This window comes from Amaranthus tricolor, chromosome 3, assembly GCF_026212465.1.
Source record: "Amaranthus tricolor cultivar Red isolate AtriRed21 chromosome 3, ASM2621246v1, whole genome shotgun sequence".
Classification (NCBI taxonomy): domain Eukaryota; kingdom Viridiplantae; phylum Streptophyta; class Magnoliopsida; order Caryophyllales; family Amaranthaceae; genus Amaranthus; species Amaranthus tricolor.
In genome coordinates this window covers 26,658,317-26,674,252 of record NC_080049.1, presented here as the reverse complement: position 1 = coordinate 26,674,252, position 15,936 = coordinate 26,658,317, and the positions used below count along the sequence as shown (strand labels likewise).

Here is a 15,936-nt window from a genome sequence, read left to right as displayed (position 1 = left end):
ATGTAAGAAGAGATGAAAAAAGGAATTGAGAGATAAGCAAGACCAGCAGTTTATTCCATTTGGATTTTGTATATGCTTCTTCAGTTCATCATAAAACCGTCTACAGACTACATTGAAGCTTGACGGGGTTTCTATTTATAGTTTGTACATTTCCTTACTGTATTGTACTTATTAGTTATCAAGTATTTCAAAACTAGTTCTTGCTTCGATTTTTTTAGTTGACAAAGTACTCCTATTATTCTATATCTTCATTTATTTTTAATACAATATTCTCTTAGTGGTAATACTTTCGTTTTTTTGTCTTTTGTTTCACCAAAATGAGGTACTAAAAAACTTAAGGCTATATTATAGTAAGTGTATACTTCATCTAGACATTAGGAACATTGTAGCATAAATCAAAGTAGACACGATCCTTAGCAACGCTAGACTCATTGGGGCCATTGCCATCCATATGAGATGGAATAATTATGTTATTTACTTAATAGAGTTCATGAGAAGTTTGTTTTGCAATAAAATAGGTACCTCAAGGTTGGAAATCGGCCATAAGCCCATAGTGTTATGAATTGGTAGACAACTAGACAATCTTTATAACATAGTAGATGAATAACAGTTGATATTTTCCGCAGAGTATATTACACAAAAGAACAAATATCAGATAACATTCTTCACTTAAGTTTGACAATCCAACCTATGTTATCTTTTGCATTGCCCATTTGTAGTCTAGTAAGTGCAGTGTAAAGTTGCTGTGCCACGGGCCCAACCTTCCCATCTCCAAAAGAGGTCCTGCAGATGATATGATCACAATTCAATGCACATGTTGAAGTTAATAAAGCTTAATGACGAAGCCTATTCACTAAGTGAGCAAGCTCTAGTTCTTGATTATTTTTGGTCAGTATGAAACAAACGAGTAACTAAAAATACGCTGAGCAACGAGCAATGCTGTGCCCGTGCAAACTATAACGCACTCAATATACCTCTTTACAGGGAGTTGATTTGAAATATCCGGCATCATTTACTCAAGAATAATATGAAGGTGGCAACGGGTAGCTGCTTTAGATTTACTGTGTTTTTAGGACTTAGATACATGATTAGGGTTACGAAGAAAAGCACAAGAAAGTCCGACAGAATAGAATGCATTCGATCAGAGGAAAAGCATTGCTTGTGATGAAAAACTTTAAAGAGTAATACGCTGGCTTGGGATACATCTTTAAAAACCGCTTGGCATTAAACTTGGAAAGAATGGTACAATTGTTAGTGGATACTATAGTATTTGTTTCTAATCCCTAAACCCTGAAAACTGGAGCAATAGCAGAAGTTCTTAATGAATATCTTCAAATATTTGCTTTTGGTAATTCATAGAGTCTAATTCATCGTGTTGGCACTTAACATCTCTCAATCAGGGCTATGTAAAACCCCGGTAAAACTAAAACTGGCACTGAAGGTTCTGAACCAAAAATTCCCAATAAAAACAGCAGGTACCCCAATCAAAGACTTCCGTTTCAGGTTGGCTTGATTATTTCAAAATTTTCCACTATTGTACATGTTGCTGTTTTGCGTTTGTACACAGGTCACATAGAACCCTGCATGAGGCCAAAAGGGATAATGCTTTTCGAAGAGTTGTTTTGTGCAAGGGTTCATGAGCTCAAGCCTTTAGAGTACCCCAAACTCTGAAGTTCAATTGGTTGTCAAGACAGCAGTCACGACTCACGAGTCAACAACTTAAACTTCTACAGCCTGGGTAGTTAATTCCTTAAAAATCCACCTGAATCTACTCTAATTTTTTGTGGGCTGATCTCAGCTTGCTGCTACTTTGCGAAATTGTATAAACATGAGCGACTTTGACTCACCTATATGGTCTCAGGTGAACATGATGCTTGTATTGTATGGTTTATTAAACCTACTAAACACTTGCCCTTTATAAGAAAACGAGTAGAAGACAGATTATAAATCAGTACAGTTTAAAGCTTTTTTTCTTTTCTTTTGACACCATATCAGTAATTCAATTTGGTTTTTCACCAAGCAACTTACACCCCTACTGAGTTACTTCCTCTGTTTTTTAATGACTTAAATAGTTAACACTAATCATCAATCCTTTTTATTTTAGAATTATTTGGGAATGTGTAACAAAAAACATAGTCAAGTAAAACCTTGTTTTATTTGTCTTAATGCAAATTTTTATTATATCTACTTTTTATAGTTTTTTCATTATGCACATTTGAAGATATTTAATGTTAAAATAGTGCATTAGATAACGTGAAAACTATTGTTGTCATGAGCACATTTTGTACAACTTAGCAAACTAAAATAAACCAGGACCTGAACTGAACAATAACTGCGAAACTTTGTGCATACGATCAGTGTTGGAACATTTTTGACCCGAATATTAAGGTTAAGTGGGTAAGTTACTAATGGTTAACCAAACATAGGGTTTGCAATGTGGTGCCCCTACAATTTTTATACCTAGATATGACATCACTCAAAAATAGAAATACAGTGAGAACATTACCTTTCATCCATATATGTAATGCTGCCTACAGGTGATACCACCACTGCAGTGCCTGTACAAAACACTTCATCAGCACTGAGAAGTTGATCCACTGACACAAGCTGCTCCACAACCTGCATAACATACCCATGATTTAGCCCGATACATTAAAATATGGCATAATTAGAGAAAGAACACAGCAAAAATCCTATAAGATAATGAAAATATACCACAGGTTTGTCAAATCAGTCACAAACTAATTAAAGATAGAAAAGGGGATCAAGCATTATTCACTAATTTTTGATGCACTACATTTTAAGCCATCATATAAAGATTGCTGCTAGATTTTTGCTAGGAACATGAACATACTAAACTAGATCAAATAAACTATTGAAAATCTTTTGCACCATGAAATCAACAGCCATCTATAGATGGCGCTGTACTTAGTCATAGGCAAGATGTACATAGCATATTAGACACTGACATGAATCATTAGCCATTAATATTGTGTCAAAATTTTGATATGAAATCATTGTGCATTAAGGAACGCTGTTCTTCAAATACGGTTGTAGAGTATATTCAATATTTAACTTAAAAGATAATACCTGCTCATTAAGACCTCAATTTGCTACATTACTCATTAGATCATTAATTGGCTTAAGCATTCTCGTCCCTAACAGTATTCAGGAAAATAATTATGAAAATAAACAAGTACCTCAAAACCTAGGCTGCGAGCAATGTCAATTATACTTTTCCTTGTAATCCCAGGAAGAATGGTTCCCTTTATGGCAGGAGTAGTTATCACTTTACCCTGCACAAGAAAATAAAACAGAATTTTCAACAGCTGCTTCACCAATATACAAGCATCTCATAATTAAGACAAGCCAATCAGACTGGCTATTAAAGCAGTCTTTCTCGGTATCTTAAAATGTAGTATTATTCAGTAACCCTATGTTTGGATAAGAAATTAGGAGGTAAAAGAAAGAATGGGAAGAGGAAGATAGGGAAGGAAAAGGGGAGTGTATATGAGATACATCCCCTTATTTATTTAGGAGGGAAAAGGAGGTGAGAAACATGGTGGTGTTTTCCAAATCTCTATCCTTCATTTCCCTCTACTCCCCTTTTGCTATCCAAATATAAAAAATTCAATCCCTCCATTTCCCTCCCCTTCCCCTCCAATCAAAGCTAGGTATAAACAGTAAAGAAATTCCAAACACACATATACTTTTACCATTGTGAGTACAGTGAAGAGCATATAGGGCCTTCAAGCAGTATGTATCATGAATGCCGCTTGCGTGTTACATAATGGATTGATAAACGAAAGAGGTTATAGACGACCAATGATGCTCACATATTTCACGAGACTAGGTCATGTGTCTAGCTGACTGTCTTGTATGACATTGTTACCCAAAACGAAATTTAATTTGATATGTTGGAAAGGCACAAGATTGTGAAACACCTGCTACAGTGACTTGGGAACGATTGGGTTTGGGATAAAGATACAAGAAAATGAAATTGATTTGTGTTTCAAAAACAAAAAAATTAAACCGGATTTTTTTTATTTTTTTGGATTTATATCTTCAATTTCCTCTTTTGTCTCTCCTTTAATATGTAAATGGAGGCCAGAAAATCTTTAACAATATCGGTGAAAGTTATTTTAAATCCAGGGTTGCCCAAAGCGAGGCTGTATCCCAAATTCAAGGAATCAATGCATGAGGCATATATGTCCAAACAATAAAAGTGTTTGGACAAATGTATCAATCAATCAATTTACAAGTTTTGAGGTTTCTTTCATTTTTTATTTATTTGAATTGGAGGTTTTTTTCATTTGAAAATCCATAATTAGAAGGATAAGCAAATTAAAATCCAACACAATATGCAGTTAAAAATATTTATTCAGCCATGTTACTTCTTTTGGCACTCATTTATACATAGATCATGTAGGTTTTTAAACAAAGGTATTATAAAATACTGTAACATCCCTATCTAACTTGTTTACTCACCAGGTTGATCATATCAACCAATTTACCTAAAATTGACATAAAAATCTCGTTCCCTTCCTGATATACACATGATTAACTCGGTTGGAGTCCAAAAAAGTGACAGATGTGCAGCATACCTTTACAACAAAAACATTACAAGATGACACTTCCTCCAGATATTTCTTGTGTACACAGTCCAGGTAGAGTACATCAGAATAACCTTTGGCTTTGGCAGCTGTATGAGCTTTGAGGACCTTCATAAAATAGTGATAAGAATGGTCAGTAATATACTAATGAATATGACAGCACAAACAAATCTAGCTGGACTTAAGACTTCTGAAGACACTAGTCATAACCAAGTTCTGTTCATCAGATTTGATTTCAATCCATAAGCTTTCCACTAGCAAGCGGGGGGTAAGAAAAGGTAGCCTGGCATGCCTATAGTTTGAACTTCAAAGCATGTCCTAAAAACTTTCAAATACATACATAATCCGTTGTTTACTTCCTGAATATCTGGATAAACCAAATAAACTTAGAAAGAGTATGAACCTCTCCAAAACTTCCACCAGCCTGGTTGGAAAAACTTATACAGAAATTTTGACTGATATTAACGTCCAAATTAAATTGTAACACCAGCACCAAATTGTAGTCCCTAAACAGGTATGCATTCACATCAACAACACGGTGTTGAATAGGAAATATCAGAATTATTTTGCCTCAAGAAGCAAAGTAACATGAGGGCAAAGAAAATTGAGCCAAGTTTACAATAGTTTAGTTTCTTCTTTTTTGGAAGGATGTGGCAGTTACGGCCTGTTTGGTAAGTAGTAATAAACGGTGGTAATGGAAATGAAAAACTAGTGTAATTTTGGTTGAAAAATCTCTTGACTACCTTGATGGACATGTTTGTTCAACTTCAATCATCTCATTTTCTTCATAAAATTCATTCCAATGCATTGCAAAAAAACTTTTTTGTGATCAAAGTTTCATTACCATGGAAATGATATGAAACTTTTGATAAAATTCTACACTATAAATCATTCCCATTACCACCGTTTAGTACTACTAACCAAACGGGTTGTTAAAGTAAAAGGAGTATACCAAAATTTAAGAAGGTAAAACCATACACCCCGCTACCATTAAGTGGATCTCATCTAGGAACTTAGCAAGCTACATAACCCATAGGAAAAAATAGTGGATCGTGTAACAGGTGCATTGACATATGCGGCACCAAGCGGTGTTAGGACTCATTTTGCAGACATCGCAATGTGAATAATTAACTTGAAAAAGAAAACATTTTAGCATAATAATTCAAGTTATCTTGAATATATATTTAAATTGAAGCTTATAATAGACCTTTTAGAACCTGGTACACTTAAAAAAGGGGTAATAATGGTTAATATACACCTTATAATGGTTGTTACTCCATGATTCAAATCATATGTTACATAACGGGGTTTTGCTGTTTGCTAGGGTCAAAATCCAGTTATAAAACGACCATTATGTATAGTAACGACTTTCACGACACAACCTTACCACTGTAATACAAAAAATCTTTCTCAATAATCCTTGATACTAAAAATCATTTGCAACTTCACATGCGGTAAAACATACTTTTCTCTTTCAATAAGAAAATGTGATGGCACCACTCAATATCTTCTAAACACTTGACACCAAATAACAATGTCCTCATATTGCAAAGGAATGTTCTCCGTTACATTTCCTTTTGTTAGGAATGATGGCAAGTGGTAACTGACTTCAGCAAATGAAATTTCACAAAACCCAATAGCAAAGAGATGGATGCACTAACTTTTTTCATGATGGTGTCATAAGAAAAGGAAGCAAAATGCTATGGAAGACAACCAAAACAGAAAGGCACATCACCACACATGTCAATGTCATTGATAAGTCATCTAAGTCTAACTAAAACCACGAGATATATTTGACAGTAGGTATATCAGTAAACGAGTATAGTACTGCTTGAGTGCTGAAGGTTCACTCCAAGTAATCACATATGATACACTTCACTTATTATTCAGAAACCCAGTAGATTTATAACTCAAAAGACATTATGTATCGGTCCACCAATAATGAAATCAATGATAAAGATTTTAATCTACTAGGTAAAAGGAGGAAAAAATGAAAAACAAAATTACTGCTGCATAATTGCCAATAGTTTTGACTCCTCCAGTTCCACCAGGACTAGCACGATGAAAATCAGTCTCGATCACCAAATTTATGGGTGCAAGACCTTCCTGATATAAGAAGAGAACATGAGAACACAGTATTGCTGTGTTTAAAAATTTATACAGGACTCAGGTACAAGTGGAAAAATGGTGAAATGTGATCAACAAACCTTGAAGTAATTACCAACAGGTGACACATAAATTAGAAAGGTAAACTCTGGAGCTGGTGCAATCCCTAGAACTGAACCACTACCCATGAGCAGTGGCCTGATGTATAACGACCCTTTACCAGCAGGGGGGATCTGAAACATCACAGCAATGTTCTTACTGAAGATAGAACTAGAAATTTGCTTCAACTGAAGATTGAACAATAAAGTAACATGTTCCACAGCAGACAGAATAATCCCACATACCCAACGTTCATTTGCTAAAACTGTCTCTTTAACGGCTTCCAGAAATTGGTCAACGGTAGGTGCAGCCATGCACATCCTCTCTGCACCAGCTCTCATTCGCATTGCATTCTCATCAGGACGAAAAAGTACGATGTTACCATCTTCTGTCCTATAGGCTTTTAAGCCTTCAAATAGTCCCTGTAGACAAATCGCACGAAGGAGTACTACGTATCAGAAATTCTGTCATAATAGCACAACAAATTACATCTGATCACAATCCGTATTTAATTTTACAGGAATGTGAACAATAAAAAAGTGGTGATAAGGAAATACTGAAACATTCACGATATCACCCTCACCAACCTTATAGAAAAGAAAAAAAAATGTTGCAACATTTGAAAGCTGATAAACAAAACTGATTTTGGAAAGTGCTAGTGACTTTCAATAGCTTCCTCAAAAAGTACTAAAATGTTCAAAAACATGGAAATAGCTTATTGTACAAAAAATAAATTGAAAGTAGAATATGAAGACACTGGAGGATCAAGGCACTGTTAAATCCATCAAAAATTGTCCAAACATACTAAAGGCTGGAGTAAACTTGGATAACTCGATAACCTGTTATAGTAAGTAATTCACCAAAAAAGTAAACTGAAAATTAATTTAAAAATTAGAGAAAATTTTTGGAAATTTATTTAAAAAATTCTAAATAATAAAAAAATCATAAATTTTTTTGAACACTTTTTAACATTTTTTTTGATATATTATTTAAATTTATCTCTTTTTTTAAAAATAAAACTTGCTATATTAGCAAGTCATCCGGTTACTGAGTTTACTCTAGGAAAATACCCCACAAGGTTGGGATTATTCATGGTTAATCAATAGGTGGGATTATTATAGAAAAATCATAAATAGGTTGGATTGTTCTAGGTAAATTTTTCCAAAAATTAAAGGAGTAAAAGTATGTGAGAAAAGAAAATTACTAAAAAAAAAAGATGAAAAGAAGGCTTTGGTATTTTATATGGTTTTTTGGGGATTGTAATTTTGGAAGCGGTAATCTAGAGTTTCAAAAATACAAGTTCCAAAACGGAGTTCAAAAGGATGTAATCAGTTTCTAGTAACTATGTGATTTAGTTTAAATTGACCTATTATATACTTTGTCTTACTTCGAATTAGTTTAAATGCTTGCCTTCACATGATCACATCTCTAGCTTATTGCCTTACTATTGACCTTATATATGACTTCGTCCACTATAGCAATAGCACTAGCAAACAACATGCTTCATGGAACTTTTCCATGTATGTGTCTTGTAATCTCATCAGGGACCATTGCATAGGAAATGACTCAAAAGCAATTTCTTAATGTAGACTAATCATGATTCATAAATCTTCATTAACTCCTTCACAAGTCCTAACATTGATTTTTACTTATGCATGTCTAGGGTAACACTAATATACTTGCGTGGCATCTTTTTTTCTAATATCTACCAAAGCATTTTCTTTCATAGGTTTCCATGTGTGTTCCCCAAATCAAACAAATCATGTTCAAATCCTTTTACTTTAGCCTTTAGTTCTTTACTTATTGGTGCAACAGATGATAGATTTCAATATGTAAATTGTCTTAGCATAAAACCAATTGGTTTTCAAAAATTATTGTGCATTTTCTTAGGAGGTATAGTATCAATCTTTCCCATAACTTGCTAGTGTGGCTCATATGCTAAATTTTCCTATAGCTGAACAATTTGGTGCATCCCTTTTGTTTTTGCAAATAAAAACTAAAATGCTATCCTTTAACCTTGTTAAAGAGATTGTTGAGTGTATTTAATCTCATACTCCCTAAACATTTCAATGCCTCATAAAAAAATATGGATTTTGTTTTGCTTCATTTTCTAAGAGTCTTCTACCTCAACTTTGTATATTCGTCTCAGAAATTTTAATGTTCTCTTCGACCTGTTCATCAAGTGTCTAGACTCAACTACTAAAAATTGTTTATAACCACACGTCTCCTTTTGTCCATCCTATCAAAATTTTTCTCCTCTTCCCTCCAAGAATTAAAGCTAAACCTTGCTTACTTTTAACCTCACCTCATGTGCCATTTGTTTTTTTCAGTATCTGGCTTCCTTCAATTTTACATTATTTCTACTTATTCTTACATTTTCTTTATACTAAAGAGTGTTATTCATTTTCTTATAGCAATCTCTTTTTATCAACTTTGCAAGTTAACTATAGAATTGGTAAATTCAAATCCTCTTAGTGGTTGATTTGTTTGTCAAAAAATTGACCCTTAAAGACTTAACAATAAATTAAATCTAAGAGCCGAAGTGTAAATGCCTTGTTCATTTGACATCACATTTGGGCAATGTGGCACAACACTTCAAGGTGACAATCAATAAATCCTTGCATACTTATTAAGTGTATAAATTGGCTCATTACACAAGATAAAACAACGCTGAAGACAAAACCCCACATCTCTAGACCTCTCACGTGTATACTTTGCACTACCTAATGAGTTCTAATCCTTATGTTTAATTAGTAATCATAAAGAACACACAAAGCTCTATTTGTTTCACTCTTTGAGAATCTATTTATAGAGCCACAAATAATTGTATTGAGAGCCTCGATGAAATATAACTAGCTCATACAGAAATAAAACATGGACCAAAAGTCCAAAACGTTCTTATATACACTCATAGACCTATTTTCAAAAGAATCCAACTAATAGTAATCCCTTTGAACATTGTTGTGTAAAACTCTTGATGCAAAATCAAGTTAGAAAAAAAAAAATAGAATTAAAGACTATGAATACCCGATAAAGGCACATGTCAATGAATTCACTCAAAGACTAAGATAACACACCTGGCCATAATTTAAAATCCCAGCAGCGGGGCTCATTTCAATGTTCCCAAATCTCCTTAATTCACCTTTGGAGAAGCTTTCACCTCGTGCACATTTCATAACATACATGTAATCAGTTGGCACATATCCAAAGCCGAGGTTGTCCCAATCAATATTGGCTAATTTGGGTGTTTCACTGCACAAGTTATAAAAAGTTATAAAAAAGTATGTTAAACATCTTTAAAGTTAGTGGCTACTCCTTAACTAATTAAGTAAATAAAAGTGGAATATGTGATCTTCAACCTTTCTCTTTAATTGTATCTAGGTTGTGAGTTAAACCTTCATTTGATTTTATGCAAAGTAAACTAAACCTTCATTTACTGCTCTTTCTAGCCTCTTAGACTCTTCAATATCAATTAGCCAATTAAGCAAAAGATAAAATCGATATTCGATATCATTAAGAAAATAGAAACCATCCAATACAAAAATAAATAAACCTAACACACCACACATGGTTAAAATTTTTTGATGTGGGAAAATAAGAAAATTACTATCACTTGCAACAAACAAATTTGTATGTTTGAATAAATCATCTTTACGATTTGATTAAAAGAAATATTCTATTGGTCTAATAGAGACCGGCACTAATATGGCTAGAACAGAGCACTGTAGATGAGTGTGACTTTGATGCATAAATAACCAAGATATGACCAATAGAATTAAGTAAGGTGGCATAGAGAGAATAACTACTGAGATTATATGTAATCGAATGGTGCCCGTAAACCAAAAAGACAAGATTTGTCGAATGGTCGCTACTACTACATAGATGAGAATGTTGCACTTTAATAAAGGATCATAATAAATACATGAGTGGTGAAGACGCAAATGCTCTAATGGATGAGTGGGCATATCTTGATAAATAAAATTCGAAAAATGATACAAGAAAAGGGTCAAAGAGTTGAGGAAAATATTAAAGAGAATCATTTAAGATGGCTCGCTCACGCGCAAGACGAAGTATTAGTGAATCGGTAAGAAATATAAAGTTAGAACTCAAAGGAGTAAAAAGAGGCCGAGTAACACCGAAGATAACTTGGAGGACAGAGTGAAAAGGGATATGGAGAATTAAGATTAAGGTTAAGATGATGGAAATAGAAATGAATGGAGAGGAAAATATCATATGGACAACCACTGAAAATGATTTATTCGTTCATGTAATTGATTGATCCCATTGAATGGTTGTAGAGAAAAGTATGACATGTATACTAGATGAAGGATGACTAAAAAGATCAAAAAATGACATGTATCATAGGAATGAAGGATGACAAAAAGAATTGGGATTTACAAGAGTACAACAATTATATAAGATCAAATAGGTGAGGAGAATGTGTGTGTGTGTATACATATATATATATATATATATATATATAAAGGGAGAGAGAGAGGATCATTGGAACTAATTTTGTTAGTTGTAGATAAAAGTAATTGACAATTTCAAATCCTTTGTTCTCGTCTAAGCCTAAATTGAATGGATATGCAGAGAAAATTAATATAAAGTAAATTATGAGTGTATAATAACTTGCACCCCACAATTGGTGACAAAAAACTTCCAAATTAGAGATGTAGCTAACCTCAGCCTAAAAGGATACTCTGGCTTGCTAAAAGGAATATGGCGGGAGAAAAAAGAAAAGATGGGTGACACATTATGTGATTTTCTTATGTTTGGTTTTGGCAAACATAAGCAAACTGATCAAATGTTTGCTTTTCTTAAGGGGTCTAACGAATATAGAAATTAACAGCTATTCATATTTTTTTCTCCTTTCATTCCTTTCCTTTCCTTTGATAATAACAATGGCAAACGATTCTTTCAAACACTCTTGATGATCCAAACCATTAGTTTCGTTTCCCTTCGATTTCTTTCTTACTCTTCCTTTCATGTATGTTATGTTCCTTAGATTAAAAAGGATACTATAAACGGTAAGGATTTACTTTTTGTTTATGTAATGCTTCCATTCTCTATTATTCCCTCCTCTTACTTCCTTCTCTAAGCCAATAAAAAAAATCTAAATAACCTCTACAATGCAATTAATAACTTTGCAAACTACGAACAAAAGAGATTGGATTAATGAGGTGCTTCTAATCCACAAGTATGCTGTAGAATAACAGTCTCGCTTCAACTCATAAATCACTCCAAATGATTATCAAACTCATCCTCCAACACTAATTTCAATATCAATTTCACTATGATATTGTGAAGAGGCAAAAGTATACCTGAAAGTGTCTGACAATGTAGCATTACATTTCACCAATGGAGTAGGTCGGATATTGTCATAAGCCATTAGTATTAGCTTCCGATGCTGTAGGCATGTTCGAAATCATTCAACATTGTAACAGATAAAAAATTTATAATAACAAAACACAAATTTTTAACTTGAGAAACTCTTAACAAACACGAATCCAAAAATAAACACAATACTATTTCATCAAAATAACTCGAACCAAAACCAGATAAAAATAAAGCCAAACATTAACACAACAAGAACGTAAATGAAATTAATGATTCTAGAGAGAGAGATACCATGAGCGATAAAGAAGACATAGGTTTTCTGATGGAGAAAGAGAGCGGGGAAACATGAGGAAGTGTAGAAACATCAATAGAAGGAAGAGGAGACAGAAAAGAAATTCGAGTAATGGTGGTAGCGAGGCTGCTCTCCATTTTAGTTTCTCGGCCGTTAGTCGCTCCTCGGCAATGGCAATCGCAATGGCTGTTTGGTGGCGCCGCCTTCTTTTTGACCTAAAAGTTTCGTGAATAAATTATCGCTTCGCCCACCTAAACTACTAAAATTCTGAATTTTTGACCTTTAAAAAAACTTCCGACGAAACTACTTTATAAATTGAGCGTCACATATAACCGGATAAAAATTGTCCTAAGAAAAGGTCGCAGACTCGCAGTCGCACTTATTAATGCAACGCATTTCCATCCGATCAAATAAGATTTGACTATTTTAAAGGATCGGCTGCGGTCAGTAAATACGATCTAACTCTTTGTTATGTTTTTTGGGAATTAATTTCACCAAAATTAATTCTAATATTGAGTATTCCTATTCTAACATGGATAAGTCTTGTATGAACTTAATCACGTAATAATGTACGTTAAGTTTTATATTTTTCTCATTTTCTATTTAAAACACTTTTATATATTTATTTAAAAAGAAGACAAAAAAATTGAGATAATATTGAAAGATAGAAATTATTATATATATATATATATATATATATATATATATATATATATATATATATATATATGTATATGAAAAATAAACAATAGTGGTAGCTAACAATTTAGTGGAAGAGGAGAAAACGCAAAATATTAGACTTTAGTAGTTGCTCAAATTTCTCTTATTTTACACTATTTTTAATTTTAATTTGTCAAATTAATTTTGCATTATCCTTTTGATAATAATCTTACTTTCTTATTTTAAATCGCATTCATAAACTTATATTCTCTTTTCATTTTTCTATTTTACACTAATTGTATTTTATTATTAATCTATAAAGTGCATAAAATAAATAGAACACTTAAGATGAATAGGAAGGAATTAGTTGCATTTGATAAAAATGAATCTTATTTGGAAAAAAGAAAAACATAAATACTTCTAATCTACGAAACTACCACATAAGTCCGAAATTGAGGGATTTACTTATTCTAAAATTGTGAATGGTATATATATCTGGTACTCCTACCCACTTGCAGTTTTTATTTATATTTAAGTGTAGTGTATATGTGGATGATATCATAAGCCAATAAATATATTAGCAGGTAAAAGTCGATAGTTGCATTGTTCCTTAGCTTAGCAAACACACAATTTGCTAACAAAACTAATTACTTTGTATTTCTTTGGTTTTTGTTATTGATGAGTTTCCCATCATATCTCTTAATATACATCACTTTTTTTTTAGTTATTTCATAAATTTTACACTTTTTTTTTTGGCAATAATCCCCCTTTTTTTCTTCTAATCACAGCTAAATTTATTTTTTTTTATCTAAACCACTCATTTTTATCATTCAATTATTTTTTGTCTTATTCTTCAACTCAATTCTTCTTCCCACGAAATTTCACTTATACTCCCTCTGTTTTCATTTATTCTTCATATTTTTTTTTTGTGGATCTCAATGCAAACATTAAAGTTAAATAATTTTAACTATGAGTTTTAAAAATTCTAAACAGTTGATATTTAGAAAGTATATATTGAGACGAATCTATTAAGATCTCACATGAATATGTTTTGTCATATAGATTGATGAGAAAACATAGTCAACGTTTAACACTATAATTCATAAATTATATTTGAGAGGAACATATGAAAACAGAATAAGTAATTTACTTGTTAAGACAATAAGACAATGACTTAAATCGTATAGATGATATTAAAAAGGAAAAATAAATGTGTAGATGTGAATATAATTGGTACAATTTCATAAAAAATGTAACAAAAATAATTGGACAATAAAAAAAATGTAGCTAACTTAATTAAATAATAAAGATGAAAAACAATTCAAACTCAAGAGGACAGTGACAGTAATTTTATACGATTACAAAATAATGGTAGTTTGGGATCCTTCTTTCTTCTTTTGTTATTGACTCTTAAGAAATTTGGTAACGAGTAGTTATTGGACGAGTCCGTCTCATTTCCTCCTCATTTCAATTCAATTTCCAGTATAAAAAAAGAAAAAGGAAAAATATAATAACTACTATATTTAAAAGTTCTATTCACAGAAATGATTTTAAATCCGCCAAAACTTCAAGCTCGACACTTAGAAAAGAAAATCAAAAAAATTTGCACATTCAATTTTTCACAAATCTTTATAAATCTTCAATAAATTATCAAGAAAATCAACATTTTATCTGTAAACTCTAAAAATCTCTTTAATGGAGGTTTAATGAATGAATTTGAATGAAAAATGACTTTACAAACATTACGAAGAGATGTAGACGAGGATTTAATGTCAATTTATATATTACAATTTTAAATCTAACATATTCAATTTGAACTTATTGCGTTGCAATAACTCTTTTCGATATGAATACTTATGTTTAAATCGATAATTGAAGATTATAAGTTCAAAATTAAATTAGATTATAAAACATCAATTGTCAATTTATATGTCACAATTTTACTATTAACATAATAAATTTGAACTAAATGCTATTCAATAAATTTATACAATGTGAAAACTTATTTTTAAAACGATAAATTAACTATCTGAAACCTATATAATATCTTTATAGACTTTGAATACTTATTTTTAAACGATAATTGAAGTTTATACATTCAAAATTGAGTTATATCGTAAAACATCAATTGTCAATTTATATGTCATAATTTAAGTATTCATATATTCAATTTGAACTATTTACAAATATATTATAAATGTGTTTAACAATGGTGAAAACTTAATCTTCAATCCCACGACTACATCGCAATTTTTTAGAATTTTGTGTTCTTGTCTTCTTCCTCCAATCCAATTCTCTTTGTAAGTAATCTTCAATCCTAAATTATTTTAATTATGCTTTGAATATATTAATTTCTCATTTTTATTCTTGAAAAAAAAAATCAAAATCAATAATCATAAAAAGCTACTAAAAATTGAAGGTTGAATTATTTTAAGGGTTTTGAAGAGGAAGAATCATGACCTTTGGAAAAATGACAAGAATCAAGAGGAACAATCAGTAATCATAAAAGGAAGAAACAAAAATTGTAAGAATCAAAAAGGGAATAAAATGGAGAAGGAAAGAAGAGGAAGTTTGGATTATGGAAGTTAGTAAAATGAGGGACTTGGGAAAGCATGTAAGGCTGTTACACGTGCGAATTGAATCGGCCCAAATTGACAGTCTCATAATGAGATCGTATTGGCCAAGTTTTTGTGTTTGGTAACATTATCGAATGATTTATATTGGTGGACTTGTAAAGAAGTTTACCACAGTTTGTTCTCACTAGAAGAAAAAATATAATATATATGCTGCGGTTTTTCTAAACACTGTATATTGCAGTTTTCGCCC

At 32.0% G+C, this 15,936-nt stretch overlaps 1 protein-coding gene across 1 annotated transcript; it reads right to left on the bottom strand.

The window, feature by feature from the left end:
- Positions 1 to 413: 413 nt before the first annotated feature.
- Positions 414 to 12,831, bottom strand: LOC130807370 (branched-chain amino acid aminotransferase 2, chloroplastic-like). Its single transcript, XM_057672557.1, has 10 exons — positions 12,450 to 12,831; positions 12,143 to 12,228; positions 9,896 to 10,070; positions 7,064 to 7,240; positions 6,821 to 6,952; positions 6,621 to 6,719; positions 4,605 to 4,721; positions 3,201 to 3,296; positions 2,507 to 2,619; positions 414 to 783 (listed from the first exon to the last, which is right to left on the bottom strand). Exons 1-10 carry the CDS (start codon positions 12,585 to 12,587, stop codon positions 666 to 668), a joined length of 1,251 nt encoding a protein of 416 aa, XP_057528540.1. The 5' UTR covers positions 12,588 to 12,831; the 3' UTR covers positions 414 to 665.
- Positions 12,832 to 15,936: the final 3,105 nt, after the last annotated feature.